Source organism: Elaeis guineensis, chromosome 10, assembly GCF_000442705.2.
Source record: "Elaeis guineensis isolate ETL-2024a chromosome 10, EG11, whole genome shotgun sequence".
NCBI classification, from domain to species: domain Eukaryota; kingdom Viridiplantae; phylum Streptophyta; class Magnoliopsida; order Arecales; family Arecaceae; genus Elaeis; species Elaeis guineensis.
Window position 1 is genome coordinate 29,829,359 of NC_026002.2, and position 23,724 is coordinate 29,853,082.

General features: G+C 42.5%; 2 protein-coding genes across 4 annotated transcripts; one reads left to right on the forward strand and one right to left on the reverse strand.

Moving 5' to 3' along the window:
- The first annotated feature begins 1,748 nt into the window (after positions 1–1,748).
- Positions 1,749–2,514, forward strand: LOC105052617 (uncharacterized). Its single transcript, XM_010933480.4, has one exon. The coding sequence runs from the start codon at positions 1,823–1,825 to the stop codon at positions 2,249–2,251; it is 429 nt and encodes a 142-aa protein (XP_010931782.1). The 5' UTR covers positions 1,749–1,822; the 3' UTR covers positions 2,252–2,514.
- Positions 2,515–6,014: 3,500 nt separating this feature from the next.
- LOC105052618 (serine carboxypeptidase-like 26) lies at positions 6,015–10,946 on the reverse strand. Of its 3 annotated transcripts, none has more exons than XM_073245066.1 (10): positions 10,583–10,946; positions 10,328–10,435; positions 10,035–10,130; positions 9,831–9,923; positions 9,071–9,159; positions 7,934–8,194; positions 7,656–7,810; positions 7,450–7,545; positions 6,437–6,542; positions 6,015–6,310 (listed from the first exon to the last, which is right to left on the reverse strand). In XM_073245066.1, the coding sequence occupies exons 1-10, from the start codon at positions 10,857–10,859 to the stop codon at positions 6,272–6,274; spliced, it is 1,320 nt and encodes a 439-aa protein (XP_073101167.1). In that variant the 5' UTR covers positions 10,860–10,946; the 3' UTR covers positions 6,015–6,271. The 3 variants fall into 3 exon arrangements, with proteins under 3 accessions (XP_073101167.1, XP_073101166.1, XP_010931783.1); XM_073245065.1 differs by having other exon boundaries at positions 6,015–6,305; positions 10,583–10,944; XM_010933481.4 differs by having other exon boundaries at positions 6,015–6,305; positions 7,656–7,804; positions 10,583–10,941.
- Between the last annotated feature and the right edge of the window lie 12,778 nt (positions 10,947–23,724).

Here is a 23,724-nt window from a genome sequence, read left to right on the forward strand (position 1 = left end):
TTTCTAAGATTTCTGATGATGAAAATGCAAGAACAGGTTAAACAATTACCACCAACTATTTGTAATCAGTTGTTCACATCTTATGTTGCCTGAATCACAATTCAGAAATCACTGCCAACATTCAGGATTCACCAGTATATAACCTGTGCAATGCCCAGGATGAATTTATATTCTTCTTTTTTGACTACTTTGAAGCCAATATTTGTTGTATTATCCATGATTTTTTTAAAAAGCAAAAAAAAAAGCAAAAAAGATCTTATGGACATTCTTATCACATATGGCAAGTCATCATAGAATTCTTCATCCATTATGCTGCGATCAACACTCCCATCAAAAACAAAGCAAATAATGCATGAATCACCATTCTAATGGAATCAAAACAAAAGAAGACATTCATGTGACTTGATGGGAGGTAATGAATGATGGCAACCAAATGCGCCTTTTACCAAATACCCTATCTAGTCATGCTATATTAGGATACCAAAAAAAAAAAAAAAAACTGCCATGATAATCCTATGAATTAAATATAAGGTATGTCGGTCTACTATTAATTAATTAATAACTACAATTTATAAATTTCTTAATAATGACTTTTTTCCTTTCCATACTATGTTAGAGAAAAAGATGGTGATCTGGAGTATTATGGAATGGTTGTAACACATCATTTTTTGATAAGTTGTAATAAATCGTTAATGCGTTGATTTTGCAAAAACTGGGTTGCAACGAGACCTTGGACCACATATATAACTAAATTGCTGAATAATTATTTCCCTTACTGTTAAACGGGTTCTAAATAAGCATACGATCTTTTTAGGCATAATTACCTGTAATAATAACAAGAACCTGTATTTTACCCAAAAAAAAATAACAAGAACATGTATCCAATTAGTGCTGCTTTCTAAGATTTCTGATAATAATTGCGCAAGAATGAGTTAAGCAACTACAACCAACTATTGGTAATCAGTTGACATCTACCTGACTCATAATTCAAAGATCACCGCCAACATTCAGGATTTACTAGTATATAATATGCAGGATGAATTTATATTCTTCTTTTTTAACTACTTTGAAGCCAATAGTTATGTATTATCTATGATTATTTTTCAAAAAAGCAAAAAAAAAAAAAAAAAAAAAAATCTTATGGACATTCTTATCACATGGCAATTTTCATAAAATTCTTTATCCATTATAATGTGATCAATATTCCCATAAAAATAAAATAAATAGTGCCCCAATCATCATTCTAATAAAATCAAAATAAAAGGAGATATTCACGTTACTTGATAGGAGGTAATGAATGATGGCAACCGGATGCGCCATTTATCAAATTAATGCCCTATCTTGTTATGCTATATCAGGATACCAAACATGATAATCCTATAAATTAAATATAAGGCATATCATTCTGCCAATAACCAATCAATAATTATAATTTATAAATTTCTTAATGATATTTTTTTTTCCATACAATGTGAGAGAGAAAGATGGTAATTTTGGAGTATTATGAAATGGTTGCAAGGCATCGTCTTTTTAATAAGAAGCTATAATGCCAATATAAGGCCTCCATTTAATTAGATTAGATTAGATATCGTTGGGACAATGTGTGCAAGTCAAGTGGTACCAAAAATTGTCTCCCACTTATTGCACCTACGCATCATCACATGCATTAGGTGGGTTGAGGTAGACGTGAAATTATTTCAAAACTTCTGGGCAGTTTGATTACCAATTTCTCATATAAACACCATTGCACTCCCTCTTGCAGCCCCATCCAGAGTCCCACTCAAAGGAAGCTCACCTGAAAAGAGACAGAAGAGCTTAGAAGATGCCTCTAATCACAGAGGAGCTCAAGGCCAAGGCTGAGGTCTACCATGGTGATGAGATCTGCCAAGAGAAGTCCAAGTTCCTCCTCCAAGAAGTAGGCCTCCCAAGGGGTCTCCTCCCCTTGAAGGACATCATAGAGTGTGGCCATGTGGAGGAGACTGGCTTTGTTTGGCTCAAACAAAAGAAGAAGATTGAGCATCGCTTTGAGAAGATAGGGAGGCTGGTCTCCTATGCCCCTGAGATCACTGCCTATGTGGAGAAGTGCAAGATCAAAAATCTGACTGGTGTCAAGGCCAAAGAGCTCTTGATTTGGGTCAGTCTAAACGAAATCTCCGTCGACGACCCGCCGACCGGGAAGCTGGCCTGCAAGGGCCCGGCGGGGTTTTTCCGGACCTTCCCAACGTCGGCTTTCGAGCTCGAGGAGAAGTAGATGGAGGCAGTGGTGCCTTCCCCGGACCAAGCTTCACTGGTTGTTCCTAATAAATGATGGAGTTGATATCATCCTTCTAGGTTGTAGTAGTGCATCTACCTCTACATCTAGTGTTGTTCCCTCTGCTATAAGTAGTCGCTATGTCTAAGTTGGTTGGGACATGTGATGCTATTGAACTGGTCTTTGGCTCTATGCCATTGTGTTCTTTTTCTTAGTGGATGTTTGTGCATGTGTCTTTACCTCTTAACTATTTTCTTTCCTTCTCTTTCGCCTTTTACTTTTAACTTTGATGGCAACATATACTTCTTTTCACATGATAAGCCTGCAAATGGGTTGGGTTGAACCCTAACCCAATCCGATCAGACTAACTTAGATCTAATCTGACCCATTTTAAAGGACTTATGGGGTCGGATTGGGTTCTACAGTTAGATCCATTTCATTTTTCGGATAGAATATGGATTCACTGAATTGGGATCCAATCTGATTTGATCTCAGTATACCATTAGGACTCACACTTATTTAAGCCTCTAAATTATGGTTTAAAATTTATATAAATAATATCTTTAACATAGAAATAGGTTTAAAATAATTTTATGTCCTAAGTTTTTTAAGAATAATATTATTTATTATCTATTTCATGTAGTTAATAATAGTTGGCTATATGATAATTAAAATATAGTTAGCAATATTTGACTCAAATCCAAATTTCTCGAATTGGGGCTAAGTTACATATGGAACCAACCTGATCTGAATAATTTGTTGGATCGAAAATTTTGGCCATGGATTCAACTTCATCTTCTATTATATTTGATCTGGATCGACATTACAATCCTATCAAGGAACCTGATTAGTTCGGAGTCACTCATGATCCAATCCAACCTGATCCGTTTGCACCTCTAATGATGAGGGTTTTTTTTTTGAACAATTCCCGATGCTAAGAGATTAAATGCAAAAATTTAAATATTAAATTTCTGCTACAACTGATCATGTAACAAATATGTGTATACCTTCTTGGTATAACAATCCATCTTGACCTCTTGTAACAACTCCAGGTTGCACGTAGCCCGTACATATTATACAATAATATCTCTTATCAACATCTCCATAACTTGGATGTATATGCTTGATCATATCTTTTATGTTGATAATTAAATAAAAGTAGCTAGAGAGCCAATAAAGAAACCACTTCCTAAGAAATAAAAGGAATCTTGAGCTAACATGAAGAGTATGTCCTAGTCATTTTACATTCTGAAGTTCTGCATGAATCATGCGGCTAAATTCCAATTATTAAAGGGATAGCCTCATCACCTAGCAAAATTTCGATGAAGGTAAAATGATTGCTTTCAATTTTTAGATTGCTACTCCCTAGCCAAGTAAAACATGGATCCTTTGAGGTGTGCACATGGCACTACAGAGTGCGATGCAATCATAGATGGCCACTATCAGAAGATGGATGACCATCAAACAAAGAGTCCATTAATATGTGCCAGGTCGAATACAATGCATAATGGATGTCCACCTTCTGCTAGTGGCCATCCACAATTACACTATATTTTGCGATGCCACAGATGAAGATTCTGGCTGAGCAAAGTAGCCTTACAAAATGCTTCGGACACACCATGGTGAAATGCCCTTGGTATAAGATTCAAAAAAGAATAATCTTTTTATTACGAGAATACATTTAGAGGTGCAGTTTAAAACACCATGGCTGCACAGAAGAACGTCTAAATCTATGCATGCTTTCATATTTCTATACAAATCTACATCTATGCATGCTTTCATATTTATATACAAATTGTTATATAACATAACCCATTGCACTCCATGTCATGCCTCCATAAAATTCAATTTGCATCACCATGAATGCTATGTCCTTAGTATTATGCAATTTATCCTTTGCCCCATGGTACCACTGTGCATTTCCATGTTTGGTTAGAGAATAAGCCCCATTTAGTATTGTTTTTAAAGGGCCAAAATGTACTTCTTGCATGGCCAAAAGTTCTTTAGAGGGATGCTGAGGTATTTAGTGAAAATTTTCAAATAGCTTTCGAGCTCCTCCAAAAACTAAAATAAAGATTATCCAAGAAACTTGGATTCAAATTTGGATAACAATCTTTTAAAAAATTTAATTTAAAAAAAAAATTATTTTCATAATAATTGAAGTTGGTATGTTTTATGCTTTTAATATAGATATTAAGAAATGTTGGTGAACATTTATGTTGCTAATATAATTGCAGATATATGTACAAGTAGGGTCATTTTCAACTTGCCTTTCAAACAATTAGGCCTAAAATTGCACTCCTTATAATGATCAACAATGTTTAGAAATCTAACAATGTATACCACCTACCAGTCGATATCATTATTCATCATCATTCAATTGAAAAAAACAATCTTTTCTTTTTTGCAACTCCCAAGATGTTTCCTCCAATTAGGGAGACAGAAGTCCTAATGCCACTAGATATACATGTAAAAATTCAAGACCTCACCTAATGATTAGAAGTCTAGGTACTTTAGGATTTCATATATATTTAACAATCTAGATTCTCATCTGGAAAGCTAACTATAAGATATTATTTGGATTTGTTAGTCTTGTATAAGTACTCAAGATCTTTCTACTATATACCTAATGTAAGACAATATAGACGTATGTATAGTCCACTTTCTTATTAGAGCTTTGTTATCCTTGCTAGGCAAAGAGTCCAAATCCTATCAAATCTAATCATTAATATAATAAATGGACTATGGTCAGCTATAAAAGGGCTTATGTTGTATTGTCCACTAATCCATAAAAGCTATGAGCCTAGTTTGTTCCACACCATATTTAACGACTAAAGATCCTACTCAAAAAGATCAATCAGAATATATTATTTTGGATTTTTGACCCCAGATAAGGACGAAATATATACTTGCAATGGTCTTCTCATAATGATCTTTTTCAACTATACATACACTCGCAATGGTTTCAACTGTAAATATACTTTCTCCTATTGGGCAAATGGAGAATTCAAATACTGAGGACTCGAGATATATGTATCCTTATGTGTAAGCCAACTGAACTCCCCCTTGGTTCTTGATCCATTACTCTTCAATCAAGTCTGTTCCCAACCACTCTTCTGGGTGTACCATATGTTATTGCTCTAGTCCATGAGGTACACTTCATCATAGCATGTCACCACACCAAATACTACATCTTTAAAAAAGTCCACTCTTCCAAAAAACATTAAAGGGATGGTCTCATCACCCATTGTTAAAAGAGTCCACTCAACCATACTGCATGATGATATATAACCTGTATTGGACAAAAGGATTAGAAGTATGACTATGCCTACTAAGATTTTTTTTTTTTTTTGACTTAGCAATCATAAATTTATATACATGTACTAGGAAAAATTGCTTACATATGACTTTATCCAATATGAAAACCCCCTAGACATGCAGGACTTCACAATTGATGCAGGTCACTTCAAAAAAAAAAAAAAAAGTAAGGGCTTTTCTATAGTTTGTAGCACAGAGGAGTTTTCAGCTATGGCGAGGTCTTGGCAGTTCACATGCACAACTTTAATTGGGCCTATTGACATCCCTAATGGGATTGCTGACAGTATGGCTTTCCAAGTACATAGTTCTCCTTGCTACTGCTGAGGTCCAGCTTGGACCTAGGCTTGCAATTGCCCCACTTGTTGGATTGCACCATTAAGAATTTTTTACATATTCCAATTATTAACATGATTCTCAATTTTTCATGACACAAACACCAAGAAACTGAGCTTTCCAAGCAATTTCATTTCTTTCTCCCCTAACCAACAAAAAGTTCTTTCTCATGGCCTCAATTCCAAATTTCTCATGCCCTTTCAACATGTCTGCTCTCAAAAAAGAAAGAAAAGGCATACAATTGTAGGGATGGATATCACTAGTGTTTTGGGAGCTGTTGGCCCATCAAAAAGGTGTTGATGAGCACAAGGGCTTCTGCAGGCTTGCTGAGAGGCACCAAATGGCCTGCTCCTCTGACCGTCACCATGGTCAGCCCTTGGTACTCCACAAACCTCCCACCAACCTGCACTGCAGAACTCCAGCATCAGTCTTCAGAAAAGCTGACTCCTTTCATGTGAATGCTATGCTCAGAGTGGCTCCCAGTCTCTCTGGCCTACAGATGCTATATTCTATTTTAGTGTTTGATTAACTGACCTGGTTGTTGTGATACCAAGGCTGCCACTGAGACTTTAGGGGGAGGCCCAGGGCTTCCACACAGTATCTTGTCCCAATAACTGGGACCCTGCCATCTGTGTCTCCACTGCACAAGACCAAAAGAGACAGGTGAATGAATAGATTGATGCATGAAGAAAACAACAGGCACTACTAACCAACCATGCCAGCTCTATGGGAATCTGTTCAAAAATTATGTGATCCAGCAAACCTCTATCTCCCTCTCTCTCTCTCCACCACCACCACCACCACAACAACAACAATAAACAGTAACAGATTGTTGATTGGTTATTGTCCTCCTTTTTTAACTATTTCTTTTTTACTATTTCATCTCAAGAAAAAAAAAAAGTTTTAAAGTATGCGAACCCATGTGCCAAGTGAGTTATAAAGACAAGCTCTATAATCAAAACAAGTCCAAGCCACCAAACTCAAAGCTAAATCATATGTGATCTTATCTTAGGAAAGTTACAAGGAGAGCACCCCAGATATCTGCATATTTATTCAAATTCTGTGATTTACCGCATTAGTGATCAAAATTCAGTCAATCACACGCAGGGACAAGAAATTTTACTGATACAAAACCATTTTTGATCGTTCTCATTCATTATGTGCAATGTTCTTGATGTGGATAGCGGCCTGTCATGATTTAGTGTGAAGTCGGATAGAATGTTTGAATTAGCTTCAAAAAAAGTCTTTAATCATTTTGTCAAGGTAGGAATGATGATATAGGAGTCTTTTCAAAATATTAATTTATTCGAGATTCTTAGATCTTCTCAAATCAAGCTTTGTAGGCTCAAAAAGTCCCCTTGCTTCTTAAAAGATTTATTTTCACGCAAAGAAGACGATGATCATCTTACTTTTTCTATGCTTCCACTAATTTAAAATGAAAAGAACGAAAGCAATAGCATAGGCATTCTTTCTTTTCCTTTACTTTTGGGCTAAAGTTGATGCAGACAAAAGGAAAGAATGAGAACTAAAAAGGGTATAAACCAGACCTGTAAAGCCATATCCTTAGGCCAGCTTTAACGAGCTTCGAGTAGATTGAAAGGACAGAGGACACAGTGAAGTTGTACGTGTTCAATATGGAATCACTGATAAAAGTATAGAAATTAATTAATAAATTGCTACCCATGCAAAAATAAAAAAAAGTATGTATATAAAAACAAAACATGACAAAGTGTTCTTTAGTGGGTAAACTCACTTGCAAACTTGCCACCTTCCATTATTCTTTCCACCAACATGCGCATGAAGCGATTTCTGCACATCAGGCTTATTTAAATATTCCTCAGCATAGTTTGAGAAACATGGATCATAGCCTGAGTAAATTCTTAGTCTCCTTAAGGAACTACTCTGCATCTCCAAAATAATTTTTCACTAATGTCAGCCTAACCTCAAAAATAACTATATATGATTGTGTAATATCTGCTACCATCAAGGATCCAATTACATTGTTCGATCATGATATGTTTGATGAGTCACCTTAGCATCAGTTTCATAGGTCGACGATGATACTTGATCAAGGTTGCACTTCGGTGCATAAATGTTGTAGATGTCAATGACTTTGTACTGATCAAAGACCATGTTCATGGCATTGTTGCATTCATTTGTCCAGTTTAAGAGCCTGAAGTCACAAACCCTGTTTACGAGCCTGTATACTCGATCAGACACGACCGTATGGCTCCACGCATACTCCAACAGTCCCTTTGAGTCATAGTAATCATTGGTTTCAGGATTACCAACCTGCAATCCATCCATTGGAATGTGACATACAGGTGAAAAACAAATAGAGGATCAGTGAGGCAGGTGACTTTCAGGCAGGACTAACTATTTTCACAGAAGGAGATGGAGACTTTGTAGCTGCTAGCTATTTGTAAGCTTGTAAGGACAATGCCAGAGCAAAGCCATTGTACTTAAACCAAATGTGTTTGTCTAGTTTAGGCTGCATGTGAAATAGTAGGATGTGAGTAGGTGGAATTGATTTTGGACTGGACCACAAGAACTGATCCACATTTTGGATCTAATCTGTACCCAAAGTTGAGAACTCTACAATGAGATGAGTCTCAAATTAGGAGCCAAAATCAAACATAAAATGGACCTTGCAAAATAAGACTAGTCTCAACCAGCCTCGTCAAAGTCTAGAAAAGTAAGTGAAAGAACAACTGAGTCTAGCTCCCTTTTCTTTTTTTCGGTAGAAGAGTCTAGCTCCTTTAGAACGTATCAAACTTAACCAAAGAAGCAAACTAAGCTATACAATCTACCCAGCAAATTGGTTCCATTCTTGATCTTTAACTTGGATTGAGAGCTAATTCAAGTTGGATCAAAGAAGGCAAGATGCAGACCAACCTGATCCACTTGCAAGCATATATAATTTGATTTTCATGTTGGTGTTTTTTTCCTGCTCTGAGCCATATACACATGCTTGTGCATCGTTTATATGCTAAAGTATTCACATTTTCTTTGTTCATTTGTTATTATTTGTCTTTTTATATGGATGGCGAAGGGTGCAAGGGAAACACTTGAATGACTGTGCGTAATATATACATTTGTATATATAAGTTTTCTAGGTAAATTCCTTTATAACAGCTATGAAACAGATGATAGATCATTAAAACTTACAATGAAGCCTTTCAAGTTGATATATGGGTAGTTTTTTCTGTCCTTGTTGCGGTCATAGACAAGCTCAGCTAGCTGGGGCACATAGTGACCTGCAAAAAAGAGTAATATATTTTTCTGACTTTAAAAAAAAAAAAAAAAAAGAAACTATATGGATGGTTGCCAATGCCTTGTTTTACTTATTAAAAATTATTAAAAAAAAAAAGGCCTTTATGGGAACTGAAACAAGAGGATCCATCCACTACCCTGAGTATCTTCCATGGCCCCCGGAGCCTATGCTTGGTGACAGCAAACAACAGAACTGATTGCCTAACTTTTGGATGGTATCCAAAGAAAAATCTAGCTAAAAGACAATGAGACTCTCTTGGTCTTTTCGGCTTTTTTTCTTGACTGGGTCCTTAAAGTGGCCCAGCCCCAGTTACCATATTCTCCGTGTAGCCAAGGAATTCTTCAATCAATCTCTTTTTTACTCAGTTATTTTGATTGATTTCGTCTCAACTTGATCGAACAACATTTTCTTTTGTGACATTGTAGAAAGCTCTTATTTAAAAATTTTTATGACATCATTTGCTAATATAACTCTCTTCTTAATATTCTCAAGTTCTCACAATCTTTTCTTCCCTCTTCTGAGTTTTTACTGAATCCCAACTATCTTCTATGATCCATCAACTAATTGCAAAATCTGACATGTAACAATTAGCTCAGCAGTGAAGCAAGATTATAGAGTGTTGGTTGTTTTGGTGAGACTAGAATTTAGCCTTACCTGCATAGCTCTCTCCTGAGATATAGAAGTCATGGGCTTGGTACTGCGGAAACCTTCTCAACCAATTCAGTAAAAAGCTATAAGCATCCTCAGCTACAAAGGTCACAACCAGGGGAAAAAGGTAAGTTTGTTTTATGCACCATCAACTTCTACATGCATACAAACATATGTGGCATCCTTCAAAAAAATTGGAACATTGATTACCCACAAATCCATCTTCTAGTTTGTCCAGGTCAGAAGAAGTATTGGTGTAAGAGAACCCAACTCCAACTGGAGACTCTAGGAATAACAAATTTGCTTCTGCAGGAGGGGCCACCAAAACATTTGAGTGTTGACAGTTGTAAATACTGTAACATAGTCTAAAGAATATATATTTAAATTTGAGAGAGATATCTTAAAAAAACCAGATTGATGGATCCATTAACTTGTAGTAAGAGAGCACAAGAGTAATAGGAATGACAAAAGAAATCACAAATGCTGTAGGATTATCATGAGACCTTTATTCCAAGCATATCTATTGAACTCAAGCTCTGTTCCATATCTCTTGACCCTGAGAGGACCCAGCTCCACAGCTGCTCCATAGCCTATTGATGAACAACCAGGGCCTGGAAAACAGGAGTCAAAAGAGGTCCAAACACCATGTCCAGATGAGCTATAAAAGATGATTAAATGCGTATGGTAGAAAGTACCTTACTGCCTAGTATGGCTATTTATTGCTCATGATTGTTGAGGATGAAAGAAAAAAGTATTACCTCCATTGAGCCAAAGAAGAAGAGGTCTCTTGAAGGGCTCAGTTTGAGCCTCAAAGAACCAATAGAAAAGGGCCCTCCCGTTCTCTCTGTTGACTGTTATGTAGCCTGAGAAATGGGAGAGGGATGGGCCCTTGGGTTGGCCAGGAAGAATAAATACTCTATCAGACTCTTGGTCATTTTGGTATTGTTCCTCTTCTTGCACAGACTTAATGCTTTTGATCAAGGAAAGAAAGAAGAGTATGGTGATGAGGGTGGCAAAGATAAAGGAGGGCCTCATGGGAGATGTCAAAATTTCTGGACTTATGAATTATGAGTTTAGAAAAAGGAGGGATAAGCAGGGGATGGCTGGGGTGGTGAGAATCATATTTGTATGGTGTGTTTGTGTGTGGATATCATATGATAATCAGCATAGGGAACCAAAAGGTTTGTTCCCTGTTGGGACAGGGCCATTCAGGGGGGGACAAAAACAGTGGTCACATGATATAGTTGGGCTTTCCCAAGACCTGGACCACAATTTGATCTTACCAACTCCAATCTTGATAGCAGTAATAGGACTGCTTTCTGATCTACTTTAGAATATTATAGTAGTTAACCATCTTGCCTGTGTTTAAATAATTGCAGTATATCACTTTAAAAAATTCAAGGAAACTGCATCACCAGACTTGGATTAATGTTTTATTGATATTTGCATAGATGGCATTCCCTGGACCACAATTTGATCTTACCAACTCCAATCTTGATAGCAGTAATAGGACTACTTTCTGATCTACTTTAGAATATTATAGTAGTTAACCATCTTGCTTGTGTTTAAATAATTGCAGTATATCACTTTAAAAAATTCAAGGAAACTGCATCACCAGACTTGGATTAATGTTTTATTGATATTTGCATAGATGGCATTCATAAGTTAAGCGTTTAAAAGCGTTGTACTTGGGCACTTAGGAGACAAAAATTCATGGCAAGTTTGAAAAAAGTTCAGAATGTTAAGCATAAGAAATAATTGAATTGTGAAATTGGTAAAGTTATTATCTGCAAGTACTGGAGGGGGCAAAAACAAGACAATAACAGCAACACTAGATAACATCACTAATTAATCCATGAGTATTTCTTGAACAAGTCAATGAATTATTTGCAAAAAGTTTACTCTGCATGGGTGGTAGAGCTTACAGAATTGGCAGATTAGGTGCAGTCAAGTTGTTAATCGGCAATCCCGATGGAGCATTCCAAGACTTTTGATGCTTCATTCGACGGGAAGAGATATGGCAATCAAACAGTGCATGCCATCAATAGAGATATTGAAGTAGCCGAAGTGTAATTACACTTCGTAAAGTCCCTACAAGCGTATATTTAGTCTTACATCGGCTATATATTAAGTAGATTTTGGATACATATACAAGATCAAGAAATCTAAATAATACCATCTAACTAGTTTTTTTTAGTGAGATCCTAAATTATAACAAATATTATCAGAATAAATCTAGTTTATGACCAATGTAAACAAGAGGACTCTACAACACGAGTTTATTTGAGTAGATCATAGGTTAATTGTAGTATTTATGATTGGAATTAAATGGATTTAGATCTTTAGATCAGTGAGAATGCCAAGTCTTAAACAAATAAGATATATTAGGACCTGTGTGGTAGTACTGAAATCAGATTGGATACGAATCGGATACCAATTTATCCATGTGTATATTTATTTTGTCTGACAAATATAAATATAATACGAATATTATTCATATCCATATTTATTTTAAAAGAATACAAATACTAAAAGTATGGATATAATTATGGATATAGGTTAGATAATTAAACTTTATGATTACAGAATTAAAAATATTCTTAAATAGATGATAAATCAAGTTAATAGCATGTTTTTATGGTTGTATGTTTTTTTTTAAATTAATAAGTGCTATATAAAATTATATACTGTTATAAGTAAATTCGGATATTTGGATACGAATTAGATATTTATCTATCCATATCCATATCTATTTTTTTTTTATAAATATAGATACAGATATAAATATTAATTTGATCCTCAAAATTCTGTCTATATTCGAATTGATTCGGATATAAAAACGGATTGGGACATATATCATCAATATTACTTTTATCCTTATTATGCGGGCATATGTTTAGTTCCATATTAACCATACATCAAGTAGATTTTGGGTATTTATATAGAATCAAAAAACTAAACTAATATTTTTAAGCTAGCTTTTTTAGATGAGGTCCTAGATCATGATAGCATTGATGAGAAATCACCGATCAAAAATCTTATGAGATCTTTGCAGCGCCAAACAAGAACTTCTGTTACATATATCTTTTGGACCTCATTGTTCTTTCTTTGCAGACCATTGAAGAGCATCTGCAAGAGTCTATTTGAATCATTGAGGCCTGTTTGGCTGTCTGGATCCAAAATTCCTTGGGATTTATGGGATTGATCTAGCACAGCTAAGAGAATCAGTCCAGGCTAGAGTCATTTAGATAAAAAGCCAGGGGCCTTTGGAATGGGCCGCCTGAATTCTATAGGAAGAAAAAAATATCCTCAACAGGATATTTTTTTCTGTCTATGGGATTCGGGCCAACCCACTCCAAAAACCCCTGGGTTTTTGTCTAACTAAGCCTAGTCATACTGATTTTTTTAGCTGTGCTGGCCCAATCCCATGAATCCCATGGGATTTTGAGCCCAAACAGCCAAACAGACCCTCAATTTCTTAGCAATCACCTTTAAAATACAGATGCAAGCATTAAGGGACGTGAACTGGATCCAAAGTTTCCATGGTTACCTTTCTCTACTTACAAATATTAAGTCAGAATGCTTAATTCAAAAGTTTCGGCTTAGCTCTGGAGTCTGGACTCCATCAAGCGATTTCCATGTGTCAGTTGCTGAATGGCACATTTTGGCTACAGTCTTAGGTCAGGTGTATCTAGTTTTATTCATCTGATCAAAAGTAGTTGCAGACCACTGGTAGGATTAGGTTACTTGACCTAGACCAAGGTGCACACTCAACTGTGTACTTCACTGTCCTGAAAGAACTTTTATTCAACTGTTATATAGTCTTCTGAGGACAACATTGAGGACTGTCACTTCCTCATCTCAAGGCCAATGCTATGAGGCCTTTTTTCCAGAGGTGGGTATGTTAAGGCTTCCATTACAGTCTCCTAAATACCCATCATACAAGGTGGCTACCCTGACCCTGTGCATCAATTCTGGACTAGAAGAACCACCCCATCTTGATGGATGTCTCCACTAGAATGTCAGGACTTTTCTGAGCCCTTCACAGGTACACAGGCCACTGCAAGACTTTTCAAAAAGTAAGAAGGCTGAAAACTAAACACTAGCTACCATCCATTGCCCTAGGCCAGCAAAAAATAAGAGAAAGAAGCCCAGATTAGGATTTAGGAATACAAATTTGTGGGTGAGCCTGGATCGGAATGACCTCCAAAAAGCAAATGGAGAGCTCATATTAGTAAACTGATTCAATTTTGGAAAAAGGTTATAGTAAGCTTAACCTCTGTAAGCTGCAGCCTAGGCTCACTGTTGAGTCCTGAATCTTGGCTTGGTCCAAGGTTAGCTTTAGGTTGAAATTACTTTTAAATCCACTTCATCATCATATGTGTAACATCTATTGTATACCACCAATTTAATATCATTGACTGATAGTGCCATGCAATTTGGAATTTGTGCAACTTTTTCAGCATGAATCCCTGAAGTGTGGTTGCAGTAACTTAAAGCCAATCAGCTCTCTCTCTCTCTCTCTCTCTCTCTCTCTCTCATGCACACTGCTAATTGGTGTCTTGCCGTCGGTGGCTAGAAAGCACATTTGGGGAGGCTCAAGAAAGGTCAACCATGAGGGGCTTCTCCATAGTGAGTCCTGGGAAGATGCTGGCCTTTGAATGGTGGCTAATGTCTAACTTAAAATTTGTATTGTTGTGTTGGTTTGTTCTGGATTCTCAGTTGCCTCGAAGACCATGAGAAAGCTACTAGCAGAAAAAATAAACACTAAAAGACATCTTTTTTGCATGTCTGAATATTCTAAGCCCATTTTTTGGTGAAGAAAAGACTCTTAATCCCTGACGATCTTGACTTTTATAACGTTACCCTCCTCTCTAAAAGGCTGAGTCTAGTGTACTAACAAAGCTAACAAGGTCTCTAGTGCACTGACACAATCATAGAGCATGAACAACCATGTTATATTTACCATGTAAAATATATTGAAAGCCTTTGCCTCTTCACAACGCTTTGGGAATCAAGAGGCAGCTTTTTTTTTTCTTGGTTGTGTGGCAGTACAATACATAAGAGCATTGAATAGTTAAAAAATCAACAATTTCTGGCTTATATATAATACAACATTTTGATAATAAACACACTCACAATAAACAATCAATAAAGGTGGTGTTACTTCAATCGGTTTCTAACGTTCAAGACATGTAACCAGCAACAACTTGGACTTGGAGAAGCATTCATTTATATAGTCATTTTTCTGAAAAGGAAGTATAGCCTGCAATAACAAAATATAAATTGGATTGAAGCCTGGTGGTTGATCCAAAACGTCCGCCAGGCATGCATTTTAAGACTCACCAGGAAGCTTCAAAGAGTTCCTAATCCCTTACTTCAGTGTGGTGACTCAAAAAAACATTTCCTACTGATGAAGTCTCATGTTCTAAGAAGGAGACACTTTGGTTCTTTGATGAAGAACCATATCATCATCTTCTGATTGATGAATCTTATTCTTGCATGAAAATGGTGCACTAGAAAATCTTGAACAGCAGTCAAGAGGATCATGAAAACCATCCATTCCGTCACCAATCCCTTTGGATACAAGGTTGCTAAATAGGTTCACCTAGCACTCCTGTAAATAATGAAATACATAAACATTAAAATTGGCCCGAGAACTCAAAGAGCTCAGAATCAAAACACCGTATTTTTTCATTTGTCAAATGAAAATGGGCATCAAATCTTTTTTTTTTTTTTTTCACATTCAAGACAATCTCAAGTGATATTTTTGCATCTATAATAGAAGAAGCAGTATTTGGACTATGGGAAAAGATGATATGGAGGTCTTGAACTTGATCATAAATTTTGTCATTTGTGACTAGGTTTTTATTGAGGATCGATCCTTAACTTGATGAGTAACAAAAAGGTGAATGTTCCTGCTCTCCTAATATATGCTCCCTATGATAACTTGGACTTTTATTATAACTGTTGCGGCCAATCCCCTCGTCGCCTGGTCGTCAGGAACGAGCGCCTGCAAAAGAAGTCCGCACTGACCGGAGGTGACTCCGACGGGGACCCTGCGACAGTCAAGTCAGAGAGGAGACTAGGCAACAGTAGAAAAGAATCAAAGAGCTCAGCGAGAGAGAGGGAGAGGGTAGAGTAAGTCCAAGGATTTCGAAGGAACCTCCTCCAGCACTGTTGCCTTCTCCGTTTTATAGTAGAGCACGGCATGGCGCCGTCATTAATGGCGCAGACAATGGGAGAGTTGTCAAATCATCGGAGGATGTCAGGGTCGTCGTGGAGCTGTCAAATCGCCATGGGACTGTCAAATCACTAGGGTTGACCCATGTCTTAGGTGGGACAATGTCCCAGGGCGGCTGCGCCGCATGCCTTTGTCAGGACGGCGGCCCTCAGCAGCCGTACGGTGTTCGGAGGAGCCGACCGACCATACGTTGGCATTTGGCCGTAGGACGTTGGGTGAAGATCTAGGGACCCTCCGGCGGTCAGTCGGGTGCGTGGCGGGAGTCGGGTATCGAGCTCCGCAGTTCGGCCAGTCGGGAACGGAGGGGGTCTGCCCAACCGACATATATTCGGTCGGACGGTGTCGGCAGTCGTCGGTCGGTGCGGTCGGTAGAGTCGGGTGTCGGTCAGACGGGCCCGATGGTGAGTCGGCGTGAGAGGGACCGGTCGGTATATCCCAACAGTTGTCCCCCCACTCCTAAGTCGGATGGCATGCTGGCCAGCGTCCTTGCGTGGGCGATGGCGGCGGGCGAAAGGAGGGATATCCATCGCATTATGCTCCGACTCTGGCGATCGTATCAATGTTCGGTCCAGCGCCAGACGTCTTACGGACGTCAGGCGACTTGTCGGTGTCAGACATTCCGTCGGTGTCAGGCATCCCGTCGGTGTCAGACGTTACGTCGGTGTCAGGCGTCCTGTCGGTGTCAGGCGTCTCGTCGGTGTCAGGCATCTTATCGGGAATGGAAACCGCCGTTTCCGCCGTCTCTTCGGGAATGCGAACCACCACGACCTTTCCGCCGTGTGGCAAGGAGCCATTGGGCCGGATTATTTCAGGCGGATGAAGGAGACGTGGCCTGATCTGGGGTCGGTGCGTCGAACCGTCGGGCCGAAGGAAGGCCCAGATGCTGCCACGTGTCAAGATCTGGGAGACCCTCGTTGGGCATGCTCTCATCACGGCCGTCGAGGGGCACTATATATACAAGATCGCCTGCATCCAAAATTTTACTTTCCAAACTTGCTATCGAGATCCTAGCCGTGTGGTCCCTTGCCTCAGGTAATCATCCCCATTTCTGCCCTCAGAAAGTCTTTTTCCCTAGGAGCCTTCATCATTGTCCTTTGTCTTCTTCCTCGCTTTCTTGTAGTTCTCTTTCTTCTTCCTCTCATTCTTTGACTTCTGTTCCAGTGTAATGGCTAGAATATCTTCAAGAGGAAGTCGGTCGGAGAACCCGACTGATGATTCTCGATCGACCCCGGAGGTGGAGGTCTCTTCACTTTCGGGGCCGAACGTTGATCGGCTCCGGGAGCAGTACTGCATCCCGAAGCAGTTTCAGCTGTTCGTCCCCGGAGCCGATGGTCGGGTTAACAACTTGCCTGCGGGCCAAGTGGCCTTCTACGTCGAGGACCTCCGGGCCGGTCTTCGTTTTTCGGTTCCGGAGTTTGTCCGGAACGTGCTGGGTTACTACGGGCTGTGTCCGGTGCAACTTGCGCCGAACTCGGTCCGACTGGTAGTCAGCTTTATCCTGTTGTGTCGGCTTTTGCCGACCAATCCTCGCCTTTCACTCTTTCGAGCTTTCTTTGTTCTCCGATCCCATCCTAAAGCCCGAGGGTGGTGGTATTTCAACCCTCGGAAGGGTCTCTCCTTTATCACTGGTCTTCCATCGTCAATTCATGGATGGAAGAACCAGTTCTTCTTCGTCTCTTCTTCCATTCCTTGGGGGTTCCCTTCCTGCTGGGGGGACCCCCGAACCCAACCAAACGAGAATAGTCGGGTGGAGGCCGGGGACCGGAAAGACTTCCACTGTTTGAAGGACATCTCGGTGCCGAAGCAGAAGGAGCTCATCACCGAGCAGGCCCTGTATGATGTCGGTCTCAGCTCGGTTCCTCACCTCGGTGTGTTTTTTTTTTATGCTGATCCTCTGTTGCCGTTGCAGATATGCCATCGCGGATGAGGTTAACGGCAGCCGATGTTCGACAGCATACGGCGTGGAAGAGGCCCGCGCATGGAGCCGAACCATCGCGGCCTCCCAAGAGGCCCCAAGTAGCACCGATGGCGGGAACGGAGTCTGTTTCCGAACGGGTGTCAGATCGAGAGCCGGTCATCGCACTGTCGGTGCCGACAGTGCCCGCTGAAGTCCCGTCCGAGGAACCATCAGTCGAGGGAGCAGCCTCGCTCGAGGGATAGGCGGCCGAGGAATCGGTCGAGGATGTGCCAGCCGACCGAGGATGTGCCGGCCGCTCAGCCGGCAGAAAAGGTTCCGGCAGAGGCGCGCGACCCCAAACAACCTGCGTCGGCGACTGTCGCGCCTTCGGGAGGGACCCAATCGGGGTCGAGCATGCCCTCCCTTTCTGACGTCAGGGCTTGGGTTTCCGCATGAGGGAAGGCCCCGATAACACCTGGCGACGATAGGAGGTCGGCCGACCGCGGAGCGTCGACCGACTCCCCACTTTCCGAAGGAGCGTCGGCCTTGACCAACCACAACTTAGCCAGGAGGCTATGTCAGGCGGTCATCCTCCCGACTGATATCGAGGTCATGAAGAATCAGCGGGTGTCTGACATGCTGTCCTCTTTCTACCCGACTATGATCCGGGTAAGTCTCTTTTCTTTTCGTTTTTGTTGTCGTTTTCATAAGTTCGGTCTTCTGACGGTCGGCTTTGTTGTTTGCAGCTGATTTATAATATATCCGAGCTGAAGACCGGATATCGGAGATTCGACGATCTTCGGACGGCCTGGAAAGACAAGGCCATGGCCGTCTAGGCCGACAAGGCGGTGTTGGTCGACCAGCTACAGTAGTTGGTCGATCGGGAGGCCCGGCTTGAGGGGGAGATCTCCTGCCTCTCCGAGGAGGTCTCCCGACTCATCGGCGCTCTGGCCGCTTCGGGGACCGAGCTGCAGTCGGTCTGAGATGACGCCAAGCAGAAGTTCCGCACCGTTCGTCGGCTGCATCGCGAGCGGGACGACTTCACCAAAGAACTCAAGGCCGAACGCGAGCAACTCTGAATAAGCTTAGGGAACCTCGCCAAGGCTGAAGAGAACCTGTCCACCGCTCAGGCCGATGCAGACATAGCAAGGGTGGAGGCGGAGTCGGCGAAAGAAGCCATGGGTCGGGCCGTGGAGGACTTCCGCGACTCTGAGGAATACCGGGAAGAACTTCTAGAGAGCGACTTCCTCTCGTACCGTGTGGGGTACGAGGATGCTCAGGAAGCCGTCCGGAGCCTGTATCCAGAGCTTGACCTCGGTAGCATCGTCCCGCCAGCATCGGAGGCCCAAGCCGAGGGAGAGATGACCGACCCACCGTCAGAAGATCGCACCACCGTGGTGGAGGCCGACGCAGACCAGGCTGCCGAAGGCCAGGCGGCTCCAACCCCTGAAGCCACCCCGACCCGAGCGGATGCGCCGATCGCCCCCGATCTTCTCCCGGTAGAAGAAGCCGACTCCGATGATTAGTCGGAGTCTTATTTTTGTTTGATGTACTTGTAGTCGGGCTTCGACCCATTTTGTAATCTCAATTTGTAATCGGGCTTCGACCCATTTTGTAATCTCAATTTCGAGTCTGAATGAAATCGAAAACATGTTTTCTTAACTTTCTCTCTTACTTGAATTGCTTTGTGTGTTTGGGATGTATGTTTCACCGAAATGCCTTTGAACGTATAAGTCGTAGGCCCGACGCACTAGGTAAGATCCGAGATAGCTATCCGGGGCAGTCGGTAGTGCGTGCGCCACTTGAAGGTGGAGCGAACCCTAATTTTTGATCGGCTTCTCGACTGTCATATAACCCGACGGTCGAGAGTTCAATTCGAGCGCCCGTTGCCCAGGCCTGAGTCGGGCATATTCGTTGAGTCGGGCGTAGCTCTTTGAGCCGATTGTGTTGTAGGACCCGATAGCTAAACAATGTCCGACGCGTTTAGTAGATGACAAGTCGGTCACCTGTTGTCTGATTCTCTGTCGGGCGTATGCGTCGAGATGTGTGGTAAATGGTGGTAAGCCGAATACCCTTCGATCGGCCATGGCCTGGTCGGTGGGTTGCGAACGCGACATTAGTCGCGTTGGCCTTTTGCCTTTCTTGGCCAGAGCCAAGTAGGCAAGTTAGCCAGTCGCCTCGCTCGGGTGCTAGTTGAGGAAGGGGTGCGGCTTAGACTTGGGGGAGACCCCATCGCCATCACTGGCCTTCCACCAAAGTAGATACGTCGGTCGCCATGAGAGTCTGACGCGCTGTCGGCGGTTGGCCGCAGATTTTTAGTAGAATGCTGGGCCGAAGTCGCAGTGTCGAGGTTCGTACTACTAGCGAGCGCCGACACACCATTGGAGAGCCGAGATTGTAGACTCTGAAGTTTTGAAACGAGGTTTGTATTCCGATCAAGGGTACACAGAATTTACTGGTAGTACAACCTTAGATTGTGGGCATTCCAAGTTCAGGGAATGGCGCTTCCTTCTAGAGTCTCCAGTCGGTAAGCTCTCGGCCCGTAGGTGTCTGCTATCTTGTAGAGTCCTTCCCAGTTCAGAGCCAACTTCCCCTGGTCTAGAGGCTTCGAAACTTCTGCTTTTCTTAAGACCAGGTCCCCGATCCTGAAGAGCTTCGGCTTAACCTTGTTGTTATAGTATCAGGCCACTCTCTGTCAGTAGGAATCCATGAGGAGTTGAGCCTCGTACCGAAGTTCGGATAGGAGGTCCAAGTCGGCCCTCCGACATTCAGAGTTGCCCGGCTCTTGGTACTGCTCGACTCTAGTTGATGGTAGCCCGATCTCGAGCGGGATCATCGCCTCCATCCCATAGGCCAAACTGAAAGGAGATTCTTCGATCGGAATACGGGGTATCGTTCGGTACGCCCATAGGATGGAATTCAATTCTTCGACCCAGAGATCTTTGGCTTCATTCAGTCGGGTCTTTAGTCCATGTAGAATAGTCCGGTTGGTTACCTCGACTTCACCGTTGGACTGTGGGTGCCCAACCGAGGTTAGCCGGTGCGTGATATGAAATCTCGCATAGAACTCTCGGAAGTCCCGGTTGTCGAATTGCCGCCCATTGTCGGTAATAATGGTGTGCGGTAGTCCGAACCTGAAGATGATGGACTTCTGGACGAAGTCTTCCATCTTTCGCTCGGTGATCTGTGTCAGAGGTTTGGCTTCTACCCACTTAATGAAGTAGTCGATTGCGACGACTATAAACTTTCTTTGGCCAGATGCCGGAGGAAAAAGACAGAGTATGTCAATCCCCCACTAGGCGAAGGGCCACGAGACGACAATAGGAGTGATTTGTCGGCTGGTCGGTGTTGTATGTTGGTGTACCTCTGGCACGGCTCACACCTCCGAACCAACTTGGCCGCGTCCTTTCTCATAGTAGGCCAGTAGTAACCTTGCCGTAGGACTTTGTAGGCCAATGATTTGCCCCCCAAGTGATTTTCGCAGATCCCTTCGTGTATTTCTTTGAGCGCGTAGTCCGCGTCAGTCGGTCCCAAACACCTGAGCAGGGGAAGGGAGAACGACCTTTTGTAGAGTCGGCCGTCCATTATCACGTATTGGGAGGCCGCCCATTGGAGTCATTTGGCTTTCGTGGGGTCTTCAGGGTTGGTTCCATTGATCAAATATCATATGATCGGATCCATCCAGCTTGGTTTGATCGTCAGTTGCAGCACTTCTTCGGCCCTGTCGATGCTCGACTGCTCGATGCTCTCCATAAATATCCGACCCAAGGCATCGTAGGCCGATGTCGCAAGCCTGGAGAGTGCATCGGCCCGAGCGTTCTCCATCCTGGGAATGTGGGAGATCTCGAAATACTTGAGGTGTGTCATGAGATCTCTCACCTTCTGGAGATATTTTGCCATGGTCGGGTCTCGTGCCTCAAAGTCACCTTTAACTTGCCCTACGATCAGCTGGGAGTCAGAGAAGACTCTGAGGCTGTCGATCCCAAGCTCCTTCGCCATCCTCAAGCCAGCGAGGAGCGCCTCATACTCGGCTTGATTGTTGGAGGCTTTAAAGTCGAATCAGAGGACGTACTCGATGACCACTCCCTCCGAGTTGGTTAGCAGGAACCCAGCCCTGCTCCCTCGAGCATTGGAAGCTCCGTCGATGTGCAGCACCCAAGTAGCCCTGGGTCAGGTTCGGAGATTGCAACTTCTCTGGGGCTCTCGCCTTCCGATCCGTGGTCGGTCGTCGGGCACTCTGCGATAAAGTCAGCCAGGACCTGGGCTTTCACGGTCGGTCATGATCGATACTGAATGTCGAACTCACTTAGCTTCATTGCCCATTTCACCAGTCGTCCTGATGTGTCGGGGCGGTGCAAGATCGCCCTCAGGGGCTGGTCGGTGAGGACCACAATAGCATGTGCTTGGAAATAAGGACGGAGTCGTTGTGCAGACACAATCAAGGCGAATATCATTTTCTCCGTCTTTGAGTATCGGGCTTCGGCTTTGTGAAGTACTTTGCTGGTGTAATATATGGATTGGTGAATTCGGCTCTCGTTCTCCCGGACGAGTACCGAGCTAACCGCCTTCGGGGAGGTTGCCAAGTAGAGGTACAGTGTTTCCCCGACTTCCGACTTCACGAGCAACAGCGGGGAGGCCAGGTACCATTTCAGATCCTCGAAGGCCTACCGACACTCATCCGACCAAGAGAAGTCCTTCGCCTGTCTCAGGATCATGAAGAACGGGAGGCATCTCTCTGCCGACCGAGAGATGAATCGGCTGAGTGCGATAATCCTTCCGTTAAGCTGCTGGACCTCCTTCTTAGTGTCCGGATGCCGCATGTCGATGATTGCCTTTATTTTCTCAGGATTAGCCTCAATTCTTCGTTGAGAAACGAGGAACCCGAGAAACTTTTTCGAAGTCACCCCGAAGGCGCACTTAGTCGGATTTAACCTCATCCGATGTCGTCGAAGAGTGCAAAAAGTTTCTTCGAGGTCTTGGACATGGTCTGAGGTCTGTGCACTCTTTACTAGCATGTCGTCCACATACACCTCCATGTTGCATCCGATTTGGTCTTTGAAGACCTTATTGACAAGTTGCTGGTAGGTGGCCCCGGTATTTTTCAGTCCGAAGGACATTACTCTATAGCAGTAAAGGCCCTTGGCGGTCACAAAGGCTGTGTGTTCCTTATCTTCGGGCACCATCCGGATCTGATTGTATCCGACGAAGGCATCCATGAAGCTGAGCAGTCGATGGTCGGACGTCGCATCTACCAGCTAGTCGATCTTTGAAAGTGAGAAGCTGTCCTTCGGGTAGGCACGATTTAGGTCGGTATAGTCGATGCAGATCTTCCAGCTCTCGTTGGCTTTTTTCACCATGACAACATTGGCGAGCCAATCAGGGTACATCATTTCTCTGATGAAGCCTGCCTCGAGTAGCTTGTCCACTTCCTCGTCGATTGCCTTCTATCTCTCGGGAGCAAAAGACCGCTTCTTCTGCCTCACCGGCCTCATTGCTGGGTCGATGTTGAGTCGGTGAGTCATCGTCTCCGGGGGGATGCCGGACATATCCGCTGCTGACCAGATGAATACGTCAGCATTGACCTTCAGCAGCTCCACTAGCTGCCGTTGCTCGAGGTCGGGTAATTGAGATCCGACCCAGACCACTCGTTCGGGATTCTCCTTTATCAGGACGGGAACAAGCTGTTCGGCTGATTCACCCCGTTCTTCCTCTCCCCGCTGGTCCAACTTGTCGGCTGATAGGGAGTTCTTTGCTTCGTT

Coding starts and splice junctions, on each gene's coding strand:
- LOC105052618 (XM_073245065.1), bottom strand. CDS start 10,859: ATGAGGCCCTCCTTTATCTTTGCCACCCTCATCACCATACTCTTCTTT. Junction 10,131..10,327: donor TAGATATGCTTGGAATAAAG/GTCTCATGATAA, acceptor CCCCTCCTGCAG/AAGCAAATTTGTTATTCCTA. Junction 6,543..7,449: donor CTAAGGATATGGCTTTACAG/GTCTGGTTTATA, acceptor GGTCTTGTGCAG/TGGAGACACAGATGGCAGGG.
- LOC105052617 (XM_010933480.4), top strand. CDS start 1,823: ATGCCTCTAATCACAGAGGAGCTCAAGGCCAAGGCTGAGGTCTACCAT.